At 53.6% G+C, this 11,817-nt stretch overlaps 2 protein-coding genes across 3 annotated transcripts in view; one reads left to right on the forward strand and one right to left on the reverse strand.

Annotated features, from left to right (window-relative positions):
- The window catches only part of ITGA3 (integrin subunit alpha 3), a 30,566-nt gene extending 21,009 nt beyond the window's left edge, over positions 1-9,557 (reverse strand). For both annotated transcript variants that reach the window (XM_053570661.1, XM_053570662.1), the window contains exons 1-3: positions 9,216-9,557; positions 2,071-2,198; positions 1,706-1,785 (exon numbers count right to left, since the gene is read on the reverse strand). In XM_053570661.1, coding sequence (XP_053426636.1) covers positions 1,706-1,785; positions 2,071-2,198; positions 9,216-9,421 — 414 coding nt within the window. In that variant the 5' untranslated portion in view covers positions 9,422-9,557. The remainder of the gene's footprint in view (positions 1-1,705; positions 1,786-2,070; positions 2,199-9,215) is intronic.
- Positions 9,420-11,381, forward strand: LOC128571106 (uncharacterized). Its single transcript, XM_053570755.1, has 3 exons — positions 9,420-9,425; positions 9,549-10,257; positions 10,449-11,381. Exons 1-3 carry the CDS (start codon positions 9,420-9,422, stop codon positions 10,691-10,693), a joined length of 960 nt encoding a protein of 319 aa, XP_053426730.1. The 3' UTR covers positions 10,694-11,381.
- The last annotated feature ends 436 nt before the right edge of the window (positions 11,382-11,817 follow it).

An 11,817-nucleotide genomic window follows, 5' to 3' on the forward strand; every position in this document is an offset into this window, starting at 1 on the left:
GCTCCTAACAAACTATGGAATAGGAACAATTATTCTCCATTTCAGATAAAGAAACTGATGCAGGGCAGCGCCTGTGGCTCAAAGGAATAGGGCGCCGGCCCCCATATGCTGGAGGTGGTTCAAACCCAGCCCCAGCCAAAAACTGCAGAAAAAAAAAAAAAAAAGTAAAGAAACTGAGGCACAGAGAGCTTAATAACTTACCTAAGCTCTCTCTTCCAGAGAGATACAGAGAGTATTCAAATCAAGGCTGTCTGGTTCCCAAGTCCAAGCTCCTAAGCACTATAGTGTGCTGCCTCGGGGTGCGGGGGGTTGGAGGGGTGCCGAACATGCACCAGATGTTCCAGGGCACGGTTGGTGCTTAATATAGATTTACTGGGCAAATCAATGGATCAGAATAGGGTATTTTAAAACAGCCTAGAGTCAGGCAAAATCTAGAAGTAGTCTTAGAAAATCCAGAGTCAGGCAAAATCCAGAAGTAGTCTTAGTTCTTGTTTACATGTTTTCGTGTCCCTTCCTATTGTGAATGCCACTAACATGATGCCCGAGTTGCCCTGAGCCACTGCTAAGTTTCTACTGCTTGGTACATGGTAGGTACTCACTACAAAACTTGTTGAGCGAATGTCTGGAGTAGATAATTGCTAAAGAACCCAGCATCTAGAAACACTTTAAATGGATTTCTAAAACCCACAACTTTTCATAACAGGAGTCATTCTTTTTTTTTTTTTTTTGAGACAGAGTCTCATTATGTCGCCCTTGGTAGAGTGCCGTGGTATCACAGTGATTCTCTTGCCTCAGCCTCCCAAGTAGCTGCGACTACAGGTGCCCACCACAATGCCCAGCTATTTTTTTTGTTGTAGTTGTTATTGTTGTTTAGCAGCTGGGGCTGGGTTCGAACCCGCCTGCCTTGGTGTATGTGACCAGTGCCCAAACCGCTGAGCTGTAGGTGCCGAGCCCATAACAGGAGTCTTGAAAAGGCATTTCAGTAAACTAATGCAAACTCAAGGCTTAAAACAATATTCAAAGGTGACAGAAATCACAGCAGTGATAGCTAATAGGAGCAGCACAAGCCAATTTTCTGGAGTGATATAAATGTGCTATATCTTTAAAGGGCCTTGGTTTCAATGAATTTGTAAAAAAGTTATTGAAATTTTAAGTTTGTACATTTCACTGTATATACATTTTACATCAATTTAAAAAATGAAGAAAAATGTGTCCATCTGAGACTCATAAATTGAAAACTCAGGGGACACACTAAGGAATGTGGGCAGGAGGTGACAAGTGACATCGGGGAGTGGCCCCCAGACCAGAGCCCAGTAAGCCAGGTCAGAAGGGCTGTGCCTCTTCCGGCAGCCAGTTTCCCAGGAAGGAGCACTGGCCAGCGCAGAGCCGCCTGGGGCCTTCTCTGCCCTTTCCTCCTGGCAGCTCCCTTGGCTGGTTCCCACGAGGGTGAGCACCCAGTGTGGGTATAGGGAGGATGTGGCTGAGTCAGAGAGGACTCAGGCCATGCCTGGCCCTGGGAAAATGCCAGGCACCCCACTCCCCAGGAGCTCAGGGAGCAAGGGACACACAGCTAGAGACACAGATGTTTGCACAGGCCCCGGAACATACACGAGGAGCCCTCTATGGCTTTCAGCCTTCCTCCCAATCCCTAGGAGATGGAGAGAGCTGGGTGGAGTGGAGGAGCTGACACTGAGTGCTCACTTACCAGGACTCTGCCTGTAGGGCCCTGGCTGGCCACTGTCACCCCGAGCCACATGTCCTCAATAATGTGATGGCCAGGGTCACCTGTGGGCATGGAGGGATCATGAGCCCAGGCACCTCACTCCATACCCCAGTGCCCAAATCCTCAGAGGGCTTAGTCCTCTTGGACCCTCCCCACCCCCCTTCTGCAGCCCATCATTACTCTTGAGTTCCCCCAATCCCACACAGTTCCATTCTCTCCAAGCTGTCTCTTCCCTGCTGGACAAGTGGCTAGAAACTCTGCCTTGCATCTCCTCCAGCTCCTTCTCCCTGTGCTACCCCTCTGCCAGGCCTCCAACCCAGCACTGGTCCCCAGCCCCTTCCCCTCACTTTTCTCTGTGATGTCCATACGCTCACAGTCGTCCTTGCGGGCAGTGAGTGGGCACAGGTACACGGCACCGGTCCGGTTGGTATAGCCATCGGGCACAGCAAGCTCCCGGGGGGCACCAGCCAGGAGCCTGGGGGCAGGGAGGCAGGTGGGTTTGAGTTCAGACTCCCAAGGCTAGCTTCGAACCAAGTACAATTCAATAGGCATTTACAGATGCTCTGTGCCAGCTTCTAGGGTCTGGACATGAATGGATCACAGCCCCTGTCCTCAGGAGTGTCTGGTGTAGGGGATGGCAGGCAAGGAAACAGACACTTGTTGTAAGTGCCTCATGGGAGGGAAGCAGGGGGCACACACAGATTGGGGTGGGGGCAGTCACCTGCAGAGGAGGCGACCCAGGCGTCTGAGTGCAAGGACAATGACTCAGGCTCACCAGGTGAAGGACAGGAAGGGCACTTTAGCAAAAGGGCCAAAAAGCGAGAGCAAGCAGGGTGACTCAGGGTCTAAAAACCCCTCAGAATAGCAGGGTTCCAGGGATGCCTAGCAAGGATAGGAGGGGAGGACACATAGGAAAGATGTGGGAGAGCCACAGATGGATTTTTAGGCAAAAGGGTAACACAGTTAGATCTGGGTTTTGGAAGGAATGCTTTGGTCTTTGAGATGAAGGTATAACAGAAAAAAGCAAGACTAGAGGAATCCTGGCATAGGGTTCAAATTCTGGGGGGTCCAGAGGGAGAATTTGTGAGGGGGTGGGGCAGGTCATGGAAGCCTGGGTTCTTCCTCCTGAAACCATCTGAGGACTTATTTCTTGGAGGCCTGGGCCCCTAAGTGGTCCAGGTGATGTCCAACATCCCCCCACCTTGAGACAAGGGACACAAGGCATGCTGTGTACCTGATGCGTTGGACAGTGTGGTTCCAGAGCAGAGTTCCCAGTGGGAGGGCATGAGGGTTGGGGTGAGCAAGGACTATTGTCTTGCCCCCAAGCTTCCCAGAGCCTATCTTTGGGGATGGCAAAGGCAAGTTCCTACATGGAGGCTTAGGGCCCTGTCAGCCCACCCCATACCAGAGGGGTAGCTAAAGTAGACCAGGGCAGGGGGTTGACCCTGAAATACCACCTCAGAGGACAGTCCTTGGACCATCAGCATCAGAAATCCCTGGGGTATTTGTTAAAGAGGTAGATTCCTCTGCCCACCATAGGCCATCTAGATGGACTCTGTACACCCCAGCTCTACCATCCCTTCTCCCCACATCATCTTCCTGCATCCTGTCAATGTTCTGCCAGAACACCTTCCTCAATCCTGATGGACCCAGCCTGCTGGGTGGCAAGCACCTCCCAAGGGCTCCTCCATCTGGCCCCAACAACACTGTTACCCTTCTGCCAGCTTAGAACCTGGGCTCTGGGCCTTCTGCCAGAGTCTGGAAGAGCCAAGCAATGGCTGCCTGGGACTGGTGAGTGTGGGCTGCAGGGAGTGGGCAGGGCAGGGCCTGGGCATGCCAGGGCCTGGGCATGCCTCCACCCACTGGGAGTCAGGAATGTACTGCCTGGGGGGTGCCAGGAAGGGGGCGGGAGCTTGCCTACACATCACCTCTGCAGCTCAGACCTCACCCTCAGAAGTGTTCCTGGGAGCAGGGATACAGCTTCCTAGCCAGAGAGGCTGGCAGGGAGCCAGGGTGGCAGTCAGGCCTGGGTAGTCACCTTCTGTCTGGGCTATGGAGAGGGCCCAATGAGTCAGCTGCCTGACCACCAGGGACGTCATACCCTGGCGTACCTGACCCCTGAGAGAAGCTACGGCCTTGGGGAAGAAGCATTGTCATCCTGGGAGCCTGGGGACCTGGTTCTAGGGTTTGTTCTGCCTGAAGGGGCAATTTCCTTTCCCTTTCTGAGCTCTGAGCACCTCCTCTGTAAAATGGGGACAGCTGATGTTCTCCTGACTTCTGGGGTGCTTGGAGGAACAAATAGGTTTATTCTGCCAAAGGGTTTTATGACTAAGAAGGCATGGCCTATGTGAGGACTATTGCATTGATTTCTTGTGGCACCAGAAGTGGCCCTGGCATGACCTTAGGTCTCCCTCTAGGGACCCAGGAATTTCTGCCCTGCCCCATGCAGGAACCTAGAACAAAGGGAAAAGAACAGACTTCTTAGATCCTTTAGAGCAGCCGTTCTCAATCTGTGGATGGCGACCCACAGGAACTGTATTAAAGGGTTGTGGCATTAGGAAGGTTGAGAACCACTGCTTTAGAGGGAGCAGCGATGGCATATAAGGAGGAATTCCATGGCTTGAAGATACCAGGCAATCACTAAGGTAGGGTGGGACACTGGGGAGTCATACTAGGGTGGGAGCTCAGATCTGGCTGGAGACAGAAGTTGAGGGTTGGCTACAATGACCCTAAAGGAGTCAAGGCCTCAGGGGGTTAAGGGGGTCCTAGAGAGCTCAAGATGCCTCCCAGGACATGCAGCAGAATGTCACTCCCCACTCACTGCTGCCATCACCTTACCCAAGGTGTTGGGCGAAAGGTGACCAAGGAACAGGGTCTCCACACCCTCTCAGCTCCCTTGTCTGGGAGTGGGGGTACCAAGGGACCCCTCTTCTAAGCCTCCTGAGGTATTGGACAGGCAGAACTGTGCATGAGTAGCAACTGGGCTGAAATGACCCTCTTTACCACTTACACCTTCCCGCCTCTTGCCTCAAGCCAGCCTTGTGCCACTGGTGGGGGAGGTGCAGTGACCTAAACCCAGGCCCCCTATCCCAGGGCCCTCCCTTCTCAGAGATTCCACAGGGAGCCCCCTCAACCCCCCCCCCGAAGTATTTTTAGCTCCTACTTGGCCTGCTCAGAAGCCCTCTTAGGCCCTCTGGCTCCTAGCCCAGGATCCAATGGGTCTATAGCCAGAAGCCTGCACATGGATGGGGGAAGGCTGTGGGCAGAGGTTCAGGTACAGCTTCTTCCAGCCACAGCCAGGTGTGTGCAGTAGGAGCTGAAGAATGGGGTGGGGGGGTGAGGGCCTTTATTAATATGCAAATGAATGTAAATTACCATGCAGATGAGTACATCCACTAGCCACTGCTATTGGACCTAGTCTAGATCACAAAGTGCAAAAGCTGAGCCCTTCCAGATCACTATGGGTCCATCCTCCCAGCCACAGTTAGAGGAGGAAGATACCAGGGACAGCCCCTGTCCTGGAGTCAGGCTAGACTGGCGAAGCTGAGAGCCCCAGCCGCCTGGAGGTAGTGGGGGTGGGTAAAATGACCTCTCACAGGCTTTCAAGTAGCTGCCTCCTTACCCTTTCAATGGCTGCGGCTAGACAGCCCCTACTGGCCTCTGGGGAACCCTCTGAACTCCAAATTTTGAAAAAAATGCCTCCTCACCCCTGCCCCAGCACTTCTCCCGGGGCAGTTCACAGCTAATGGAATAGCCAAGCGGACAGCAATAGAATTTGAGAAGACTGGAATAAGAAGGCTGGAGTATGGGGCCCAGGAGAGTTCAGGGCACCAGAATAGCTCACCCCAAAGAGGATTAGGCCCTGTGGGGGAACTGGGGTGGGATGATGCTAAGAGAAACACCCTATAAGATTCTATTTCCCAGATCCCTCACCTGAGGGTGATCAGCGGTTCCAGTGGGAAAATTCCAGAGGATCTAGCACACAGGCCAGAGGGACTCTGAGCCTTGCTCTTCAGGTCCCTTGACACCTGTGTTGGTTCCCCTCCCTCACTAGGCAAGGAATAGGTGGGGAGGGGGCTGGTTCCATCCTGAGCCCCAGGGTAGGGGTGGGGGACAGCTCTTGGATGCCTGGATCCCAGCTCTGTGCTAGCCCTGCTGCCCCAATTAGCCAACTCCCCAGAGGCTGCTCCTATGGTAGCTGAAGCTGCAGCCCTCCCTGTCCTGCCCTTTCCTCCTCCACTGCCCACCCAGTCCCCTCTCCCTACTGGTGACTCAGCCTTAGAACCACAGCAACAAGCTGTAAGGAGCGAGAAAATGAGAAAGAAGGGGAGAAAGAGGCCAGGGCCAAGCCTCGGATAAGAAAGAACAAGGCTGTTTTTCTTATTTCTTCTCTCTTTCTCTGGCTCTTTAGTATTTTTTCCATATTTGAACCCTTAGGGCATTCTTCACATCATCTAACCAGTCCCTCTTACTGTAAAGGACATCCTTTTCCTCCTTTGTTTAGCTCTGACCAAGCCCCTTTTGCTGCTTTTTTCACTACTAGATCAGGCTTCCCCACCTCCAGCCCAACTAAAAACCCTTTGGATGGTCATTGGAGAGTGCCAGAGCAAAAGGATACACGTCTGAGGGCCTTTTGCCTGCAGCCACTGCTGCTGTGCCCATTTCTGCTGGCACGAGCCCTGGAAGGTGCCAGGCACCCGCCCTGCCCAGGGAGACATGATTTAGGAGAGCACAGCAGGTAAGCCCGGCTTCTGCCTACCTCAGGCATGACCTCATTTCTAGAAGCCACAGCCACCGCCTCCCTAGACTTACCAGACACCCTTATTTCCCAGCAAAGGTGAGAAGGACAGAGGGTCCAGAGGTATCCTCCACAGCCCATGAGGTCAGGCCAGACCAGGACACCTGAATTCCCAGGAGGGAATGACAGACCAGGTCCTAGGTGGAGGGTGTCAGTAACCACCTTCCATAGAACAGTCCCTCTCTCTCCAAGGGGCCCCTGTACATCCTGGCAAGGAGCCCAAAGCACCTTGGTTCTCTGCCTGTCCCTCTTTCTCACTTCCAAAGACTGAGAAATCGATAAGTGGGTTGAGGAGGACCTCCCATGTTGTGGGCAGAGAAACAGTCCAGAAATGAAGATGATGGTGCAGCAAAGGTCTACCCTGGGTTTCTAACCTTTTGTGGAACAAGGTCTCTTTGAAACCTGAAAGCCATGATCTCCCCTCTTTCTGCCCCCAGGACAATGTGCAAACACATGATTTTTCATATACTTCCAGGGATCCCTGTATCTCCTGAAAGCGTATGAATCCCAGGCTAAGAGCCTGTTCAAGACCATGAACCACCCCGCTTTTCCAAAGAGATTTTAAAGTTAATCATGAGGCTGAAGCTTGACTTGCTGGTTCCCTTGAGCTGTGCACTGAGGCAGCTGTTCACATCTGGCTACACAGCTGGCTGCAGCTAAGCCCAGCTGACCCAGCTGGCTCTACCAAAGGGCCAAGGGGCAGAATTCAGTGAGATGAAGACATGAACCAGCCCTAGGAAAAACTGAGGATACCCAAAGGGAAGACTGAAAACTCTATCTAGAAGTACCTGCCTCTCAGAGGTTCATTTGCTCGAGAACTGTCTGGGCTATTGGAAGGCCTAATGCCATCAGTAACTGCTCAGGAAGAAAAGCAGAACACCTCTGCTTAGCCATCTTGGGTGGGGCCCATTGGGGGTGCCTCGGGTGCTCCTTAGAAAGATGGGCATATGCACGGGATTTTATACACATTATTTCATTAAGGCCCCACTAACATCCAGGAAGAAGGCATATTGTTCTCTTCCCCACAACATGGGAGGAAATTAAACCCCAGGTATTGGTGACAGACCAGACAGGATCCTGGCAATGGGACTTCTGAGCCTCTGCTCTCTCTACAATGCCAAGTAGCCTCTCACAGGCCAACAGAGGTAGGAAGGAGCCTACAGATCCAGGTCTAACCCTTTGGGGGGAAAATTAGCCCCTGAAAAGGAAATTTCTTGCTCAAGGTCACTTAGCAAAGAGGAAGAATTATTATTTGATCATTCGTTCCCCACAGATCTCTAAGTCTATGTTATGTCATGCAGATTTGGTGTTGAAAATCTGAAAATCTTTTTTTGGGCTAGGACAGAAAGGGCCCTGATATAGGAACTTGCCCTATTGGACACTCAGGATCTCCAAAAGGTAGAGGGTTGGCCAAGGCCAGATGGCAGCTTCTAGGGTTGGGCTGAGAAGGGTGTGGTGCCCTCTGCAAAGTGAGCAAGAGTTGAGGCTGAGCCTAGTTAGGAAGGCTGGGCAGGGGCTGGATCAGAAGGGCAGAGGCCAAAGCTGGGCAGAGTTTGGACTTTGAACATTCCCAACTTCCTCAAGTTTCTGCAGGTCCCAGTCAGAGCTGGGAGAGGTTTCAAGGCAACCTTAATCTGACCACATCTTCTTGTTCAGTGGAGTTAGAGGCCAGGTTGGGTCAGCCCAAAGAGATGGATGGGACCACCCTGACCTATCCTGACCACCTTGTCTCCCTGGGCAGCTTCATCTCCCCCTGCCACTGTCTTCTCCCAACTGCCAAACTCAGCATACTCTGTGCCCACAGCAGAGAGACCTCTGAAATCTGGACATGACCCTCTGGGCATGAATGCCTATGGGGGAGGAGGATGCAATGTCCTCCTGCCTCCCCTATGCACGGCTTCCCCCCCCCCCCCTTTGCAGCTGTTGGGGAAGGAGAACAGAAGAAAGAGAAAAACACTATTTTCCTCTTCAAACCAAAACAAACACACTCAGGGTTGAAGATTCAACATGAATCTGTGGAATGCAGGGAAGATGTCTGGTGGGAGAGCGCCACTGCCTGGGGGTGGGCAGCAGGAGACTAAGTCAGGACAGCTCCTCCACTCTTTTCTACTCTCCTCATCCTTGGGGTCAGAGGGAGTGTCTGGACAGCTCCAAAAGCCCAGACTCACACATCACCTCACTCACCAAGCTCCAAGCACCAAGCAGCAGAGAAAGCCTGGTTCTGCAGAGGGTGTGGTTGGTGTGGCCGCAGACTACATGCGAGGTGTGAGGGAAGAGGGGGATGCTTAAATGCATATGCTCATGGGTTTTTCCCAAGCGCAGGGAAAGGGGGTTCCACTAGGTGTTTATCTTGCAGTTTTCCCAGCTCCCTGGTGTATTCGGTTCACAGAATGGGAGGGGCCTCAAACAACCTGGACTCCATTTCCGCTCGCAAGAGAGGTCTAAAGGGCGGAGGGGTGGCGTCTAGACAGGTTCTAGCCCGGTCAGCACTTGCCAATAATTACTGCCCCTCATCCCACACCCAATCTTCCATTTCCCGCCAAGCCCCAGAAGCCGAAGGGCTGCCAGGGTACCCGCCCCCTTAATCCTGGCTCACCAGGGCCTGGAAACCAGCGGCCCAGGGCTCCGACTCAGGGTCCGTATCGCACCCCCGCACACACACTCTCCTCCCCAAACCCCGCCAGCCTTACTTACAGGTAGCGCCGCTGAAGCTCCGTCTGCCGATGGAGGGCGACCGAGTAGCCAAAGAGGCTGCCCGGGTTCTCGGCCTCCTTCACCACCAAGAATCGCGTATCCAGGTTGAAGGCGGAGGCGACGCGGCAGCCGGCCGCCACCATCAAGGCGAGTGCGCAGAGCATCGGGCGCGGGGCGTGAGGCGCGCGATTGGGCCCGGGGCCCATGACTGCGAGAGGCAGCGGGGGCCCGGGTGAGAGCGCCTGAGGGCTCGGAGCTGAGAGTGAGGACCTGTTCACCTGCTCCACTCGCCGCCAGAGGACACTGGAACTGCCGCGCCCTTGAGCCCAGTAGTGCAGAACAGTTTCTTGCCCCCAGCCGGGGTCAGTTTCACGTCTGCTCAGGGTCTGCAAGCTCAGATCCCCTTCCAAGGTCCGTGGAGTCTATTCTCCCGCCTCCTGGCAACCGGGTCACCGCCGTCCCTGCCCCAGGCACCCAACCCTCCAGCGTATCCCAGCCGCGCCCCCTTGGCCGTACTGTCGCCTTCGATCCGGGCTCGGCAGCGGATCTGGCAAGCAGAACCGTAGACCGCAAGGAGAACAGGAGGGAGGGGTCCTCCCCGCGCGTGCCCCGCCTCCCCACGCCCAGTCCCGCACCTCCCCACCTTGTGCGCCCAGCTTGGGCTCCGCTTTCCTTCCGGGGAAAGAAAAAAGGTCCGGGCTCGGCCGCCGCCTCTTAAAGGGGCAGCACCGCCCCTCCCGCCTCATCCTCCCTACTGCGACTCCGCCCTCTCCCCCAAACACCTGTCGGGTGCCCTCAAAGACTTGTGTTTCCCTTCTCCGCCCCTCGCTTCTCCAGAGAAGCGTCGCCTCCGGAGCAAGATGGCTTGGACGGGCGGGGCCGTGGGTGGGATTTGCCCAGTGCCTTGCTGCGGCGGCTAGTGCGGCTAGAAAGGCCGTTCCAGGCGCGGCCACCTCGGCCTGGATGGAGAGAACTGGCGTTGGTGCATCTGCTCACCGACTTGCGCGGCTACCTGGAATGCTGGACTCGCCTCCGCAGAGCTGTGAGTCCCAAAGAGGTGTCTGGCGGTCTCTGGGCGTTCTTCCTCTCACCCAGCCCCCTCGCTGTTTGTGTCGAGATTTATTTATCCTTCCAACCCGCCCCAACCACCGTGATCCGACTGAGACAGATACTTAGCTGCAACCATACCAATATCACTAATTGTAATGAGCAAAAAACATTTTTTTCCCTAAGGGCTGAGCCTTCTGGTATCAAGGGATAAGACTGTCGATGTGGAAATGAGCGCCTCCTTCACAGAGCGCACTTCGGGCCAGGGAGCTTCGCCCAGACTGAACCTGTTCTCATCCACTCCTGCCTTCAGCGCCCAGCCGGGCAGAATCTCAAAGGTCCCCTCCTACCATTCACGCTCGTACCGAGTGTTTGGAGACTGGGCGGGACACTACCCCTGCAGGTGTGTAGTGGGAAGCGCCAGGTGGTGATAGGTGGGAAGGGCCTAAAGATATCATCCACCAAAGAATTAAACTGAAAGGGAACTTCAAGAGGTCACTATGTACTTTCTTGAGTCTAATTCAGATTTCCCCTATTGCAGCACAAAAACCCCTGAGCATAAAGAAAAACCATGTATTAAGCACTTACGCAGCAGAAACTATGCTAAATGCTTTACAATACTATTAGATTAAATCCTTAGAACACTCTCTGAAGTGTTATCTCTGTTTTAAGATGAGAAAACTAAGGCTCCGGGAGATTAAGCAATTTGGCAGAGGCCACAAAACCAAGATTCTAATCCTATGTCATCTGACCCTGGAGCCCTTCTTAACCACTTATGCTAATAATTAACATTTGTACAATACTTTGGTCACATCTAGGTTTGGTGGGGCCTGAAGCTTGTGCAATTTGGGGGCTCTCTTTAAGGAAAAGAATAAAGAATTAGAAGTAGAAATCAGATTCAGAGCCTGGGAAAGGAGCCCAGCCTAACTTTATAGTTTACAAATCATTTCACCAGGAGACTCCCTGTGAGGTCAGGGTTATCATCTTCTTTTGACTTAATAGAAAACAGAGCCTCAAGAGGTTACCTGGATGTTGAAGGTCAGGAAGCTTATGGGAGGCAGAGCTAGGACCAGAAGCTATTGACCACAACTGTGTCTTTAAGAAACACATTGAGGGGCGGCGCCTGTGGCTCAGTCGGTAAGGCACCGGCCCCATATACCGAGGATGGAGGGTTCAAACCCAGCCCCGGTCGAACTGCAACCAGGAAACTGCTGGGCGTTGTGGCGGGCGCCTGTGGTCCCAGCTACTCCGGAGGCTGAGGCAAGAGAATCGCTTGAGCCCAAGAGTTGGAGGTTGCTGTGAATTGTGTGAGGCCACGGCACTCTACCAAGGGCCATAAAGTGAGACTCCGTCTCTACAAAAAAAAAAAAAAAAAGAAACAAATTGAGGCCAGGCAAGGTGGCTCATGCCTGTAAGCCACCTAGCACTCTAGGAGATGGAGGTGGGTGGATTGCCTGAACTCAGGAATTTGAGACCAGTCTGAGCAAGAGCCAGATCATCTCCAAAAGTAGCCCAGGCAATGTGGCAGTGCCTATAGTCCCAGCTACTGGGGAGG

Source organism: Nycticebus coucang, chromosome 18 (genome assembly GCF_027406575.1).
Source record: "Nycticebus coucang isolate mNycCou1 chromosome 18, mNycCou1.pri, whole genome shotgun sequence".
In the NCBI taxonomy this organism is placed as follows: Eukaryota; Metazoa; Chordata; class Mammalia; order Primates; family Lorisidae; genus Nycticebus; species Nycticebus coucang.

Excerpts from the sequence above, each read along its gene's own strand:
- LOC128571106 (XM_053570755.1), top strand. Across the intron at positions 10,258-10,448 it reads GGACTCGCCTCCGCAGAGCT|GGCTGAGCCTTCTGGTATCA; the intron begins GTGAGTCCCAAA and ends TTTTTCCCTAAG.